The sequence below is a fragment of the Bidens hawaiensis genome, unplaced genomic scaffold (genome assembly GCF_021521415.1).
Source record: "Bidens hawaiensis isolate Kalapana, Puna unplaced genomic scaffold, B.hawaiensis_p1.1 tig00030699_1, whole genome shotgun sequence".
NCBI lineage: Eukaryota > Viridiplantae > Streptophyta > Magnoliopsida > Asterales > Asteraceae > Bidens > Bidens hawaiensis.
This window is the reverse complement of record NW_027495124.1, coordinates 1-4236: the sequence shown is the minus strand read 5'-3', so window position 1 is coordinate 4236 and position 4236 is coordinate 1. Positions and strand designations below refer to the sequence as shown.

At 33.9% G+C, this 4236-nt stretch overlaps 1 protein-coding gene across 1 annotated transcript; it reads left to right on the top strand.

Moving 5' to 3' along the window:
• Nucleotides 1–361: 361 nt before the first annotated feature.
• Nucleotides 362–4229, top strand: LOC143580849 (sodium/calcium exchanger NCL-like; the record flags this gene model as incomplete). The annotated part of the gene is made up of 6 exons (XM_077063777.1): nucleotides 362–763; nucleotides 2429–2614; nucleotides 2724–2905; nucleotides 3413–3558; nucleotides 3648–3924; nucleotides 3987–4229. Coding segments are annotated over exons 1-6 (1422 nt in total), but the record flags the coding sequence as incomplete, so codon positions are not given.
• Between the last annotated feature and the right edge of the window lie 7 nt (nucleotides 4230–4236).

The window sequence follows — 4236 nt, the reverse complement described above, 5'->3', positions numbered from 1 at the left end:
AAACCAAAATGTTTTTCCCGTCATTCCCGTTCCAGAAATAAAACATGACGAAAAACAAAAAGACAAAATGCTCTTTTTCACTCAACATTATGTCTTTTTTGAGTTTTTTTTTTTTTGGACAACAAGAAAGATGGTGGAAACATTTTTGTGTATTTATAATTTTCGTTTTTTATTGAAATTTAAATTATGATTTTTTTATTATTTTTCTAAAGAATTTTCTTTTTTTTTCTAAAAAGGTAAAATCCTTCTTAGCATTCTCATTTTTTGTTCCACAGTAGACCCTTACTCTACTTATCTCATTTACATCTCTGGCTGTGACATTAAAATATTAACAGTCCTTGAACCTCCCATCCTCCACCTACCAAACCACGCCACATGGCACCCAAACCTCTCCTCCTACTCACCCTCTCATCTCTCCTAATCGTAACCGTCACCAGCCGCCTAATCACTTCACCAGATCTCATCTCCGACGGCGTTACCAACAATGAACCACAACACTCGTCCTCCGTACTCCGTCTCAACCGCTTCGCTTCAGAAGCCGTTGAGCCTGAAGCGTGTGAGCAGACGTACGGATTCATGCCGTGCACTGACACGGCACTCGGTAACCTGTTTCTAATACTAGTCTACGGTTACCTTATGTTCCTCGCGGCTACTTATTTATCCGCTGGAAGTGAGCTGTTGCTCGAGATTTTAGGTCCAGGTCTTGTCGGTGGATTACTGCTTCCGATGCTCGGTGCTCTTCCGGATGCGATGCTGATTTTAGGTTTAATTCTCAATCGAATCTGTTTAGTTATTATATTATTGTTATGAATTTATTATGAATTTTAGCTTAAGTTTGGTTTATAGTTTGTTTCTGATCTAATAGGTTAGATTCGCAATTGAATCTATCGAATTAGTATGAATTTGAGCTTAATTTTGTGCTCTTCCGACGTGATGCTGATTTTTAAGTTAAATTCGTAATCGAATTTGTTTAGTTATTATATGAATTTGAACTTAATTTTGCTTTATAGTTTGTTTTTGATCGAATAGGTTAGATTGAAATTGAATCTGTTAAAGTTTCATGAATTTGAGATTTATTTTGTGCTCTTCCGGACAAGATGCTGATTTTAAGTTAAATTTGCAATCGAATCTGTTTAATTATCATGAATGTGAACTTAATTTTACTTTATAGTTTTGTTTTTGGCCTAATTAGTTTAGGCTGGATTTGCAATTGTATCTGTTAAGCTGTTATGAATTTGAGCTTAATTTTGGTTTATATTTTGTTTCGGAGATGTGAGGTTTGCGTTTTTAATTTGTTACTGATCTAATTAGTTTAGGCTAGTGTTAGATCCATTAGTTTGTAGATGAAATTTGTGTATGATAGGTAAAATTTGCAGTCAAATCTGTTAAATTTTCATGAATTTGAGCTTAATTTTGGTTTATATTTTGTTTCGGAGATGTGAGCTTTGCGTTTGTGATTTGTTACTGACTCAATTAGTTTAGGTTAGTGTTAAATTATCATGAATTTGAGCACAATTTTGCTTTATATTTTTGTTTCCGGAGATGTGACCTATGAGTTTTGCGTTTGTGATTTGTTATTGACTTTAATAGTTTAGGCTTGTGTTAGATCCAGTCATTTGAAGATGAAATTTGTGTATTCTACGTAAATTTTGCTGTCAAATCTGTTAAATTATCATGAATTTGAGCTTAATTTTGCTTTCTAGTTTGTTAAAGCTTTAGATCCAGTTGTTAAAAGATGAATTTTGAGTGTTTTGAAGTTAACGTTTACTATACAGATCTATCAGATTATACCGAATGAGTGAATTTGATGTTAATTTTGCTTTCCAGTTGTGTTTCCAGAGATGTGAGTTATACATGTTTTACCGAGCAGATTAGGTTTGGCTCATGCTAGATTCAGTAGTTTGAAGATGAATTCAATGTTAATTTTTGCTTTTGGAAGTTAAATTTCGTTGATTTGTTTAGTTTGATTTTTTTGAATTTTGAGTATTGTTTGTGGATTTTGACTTTTGAATAATTTGAAAAGTAAAAAGTTCAATATTAGGACTTCAGGTGGATGATTGCTTTACCTTTATGCTTTGTGTCAAATCAATCATAGATCTCCACCACTCTGCTTTTGTTATTTTCAATTTTAAAGTTGTTTTTCTTTATATTTTTTTCTTTTTGCTAATGAACTGTCATTCTTAAGATGAACTTTTGTTCTGAAGCTTCAGATTTTGCTATTGACAACCTGCAATTGGAGCCCTAATCAACATGTTTGACTTTTCTAGTTTCAACATCATTAGATTAAAGCTTAGAAAAGTATTTATCAACTGTTATTTGCTAGTATTAGTTACTGTAAACATATGTTTTTACCGTTTTTGAATCACAATTTTAAACATTTACGTCATATGTGTGTGTATGCATCTTATGATCTGCTTGCTTCTTGTAGTATCTGGAATAACTGGGACCATTGAAGTTGCTCAGGAGCAAGTCTCTGTAGGAATGGGCTTATTAGCTGGTTCAACTGTGATGCTTATTACTTTGATATGGGGAACCTGCATCAATGTTGGCAAGTGTGATATACAGAACTCAGTTGCAGTAGATAACCAAGACACTAAAGGGTTTAACTTAGTTGGTATGTCCCACATGGCCAAATCATTGTATAATAAACGAAGCATGTATTATTGTATTTGAATCTCTTAACTTAAATAAATCTTGTGAATATTAAATCTGTCACACTGCAGGATCTGGTGTGAGTACTGATATTTGGACAAGCTATTCTGCCATGATTATGGCTGGATCTGTTCTCCCGTTTATTGTTGTTCAATTCCCACAAATTATGCATTCGGATTCTGGACGACACTTGTCGGTTTTGATCGGTCTTATTGTCTCTGTCTCTCTTTTAATTGCATACTGCGTTTATCAGGTGAATACTGGTACTCTTGAGTCATGACAATTAAGCCTGTAAATGCACCAAACAGATATGAACAGTTAAATGAATGGGGTTTTCATGCTCGTGTTCGTTTGGTATGAAAATGAATGGGTTCGTGTTCGTTTATGCTCATTCGTTAAAGCGAACATTAACGAGCGAATATAACTGAACATAAACGAGCAAACACCAATTTAAAGTAAACATGAATTGTTATGAACCTAACAATTTAAATGAATACATAAATGAACAAGCTTAAACAAACGTAAACTAATGAACATAAAGTAACGTTCACGAACATGATAAACGAACAAGATATGTGTTAATGTTTGTTTGTTTAACTAAATGAACAAAGAGTTTTGATCATGTTCGTTCGTTTATCAACATAAACAAACTTATTGCCAAACGTTTCACCGAGTGTTTGGACCATTTACAAGCCTATTGATGATTGTTATTCTATATTGTCACTCTATAATGACTCAATTAATTACTTGCGCTTTTCAGGTTGTCCAACCTAAATTGCAAAGAAGACGTCTCGCTTTTGCAAAGCATAAGCATGTAAAATCAAGATTTCTCAAGTACTTAAAAATGCGTGCACTCGGAAGACTCTTGGATGATCATGGAAAACCTAACAGTGATGTTCTTAGAAAGTCAGTTCATTCACATTCTTTTAATTGCTATATGTACTTATATAGTATGTCCATCATGTTAATAATCTTTTACAAAAAACACGTGACAGGTTATTTCAATCCATCGACTCGGATGTAGACACATATCTCTCACATTCAGAGCTAAAGGCTTTGGTTGTTGGAATGCGATTATTTGAAATAAACTTAAACGAAGACGATGCTGTTGATAAAGTCATGAAAGATTTCGACACGTCTGAAAACGATGTGATTGACTTTGACGAATTTGTTGCTGGAATTGCAAAATGGCTTGAGGAAGCCAAGGCTTCCCAAATAAATCCTCATATTGCTGGTCCCGACACATTAAAATACATTCATGATTATTATGAGGTAAAAGAATGTATATTTAACATTTCTTAGAATTTTATTTTTATAAAAGTTATATTTTTCAGGAGACGAAGAAACAGCATGATCTGTTAGGAGATGATGCTGGTGAAGATGATGAAGAGGAAGGCGTTGATGATCCACGTGGGACAACAATAAAAGCGGTTTTGTATTTGTTGATTGGGACGTTTATTGCAGCTGCTTTTGCTGATCCACTTGTGGATGCTGTTAGCAATTTTTCAGCTGCCACAAGTATTCCTTCTTTTTTCATCTCATTCATTGCTTTGCCTTTAGCAACTAACTCGAGCGAAGCGGTTT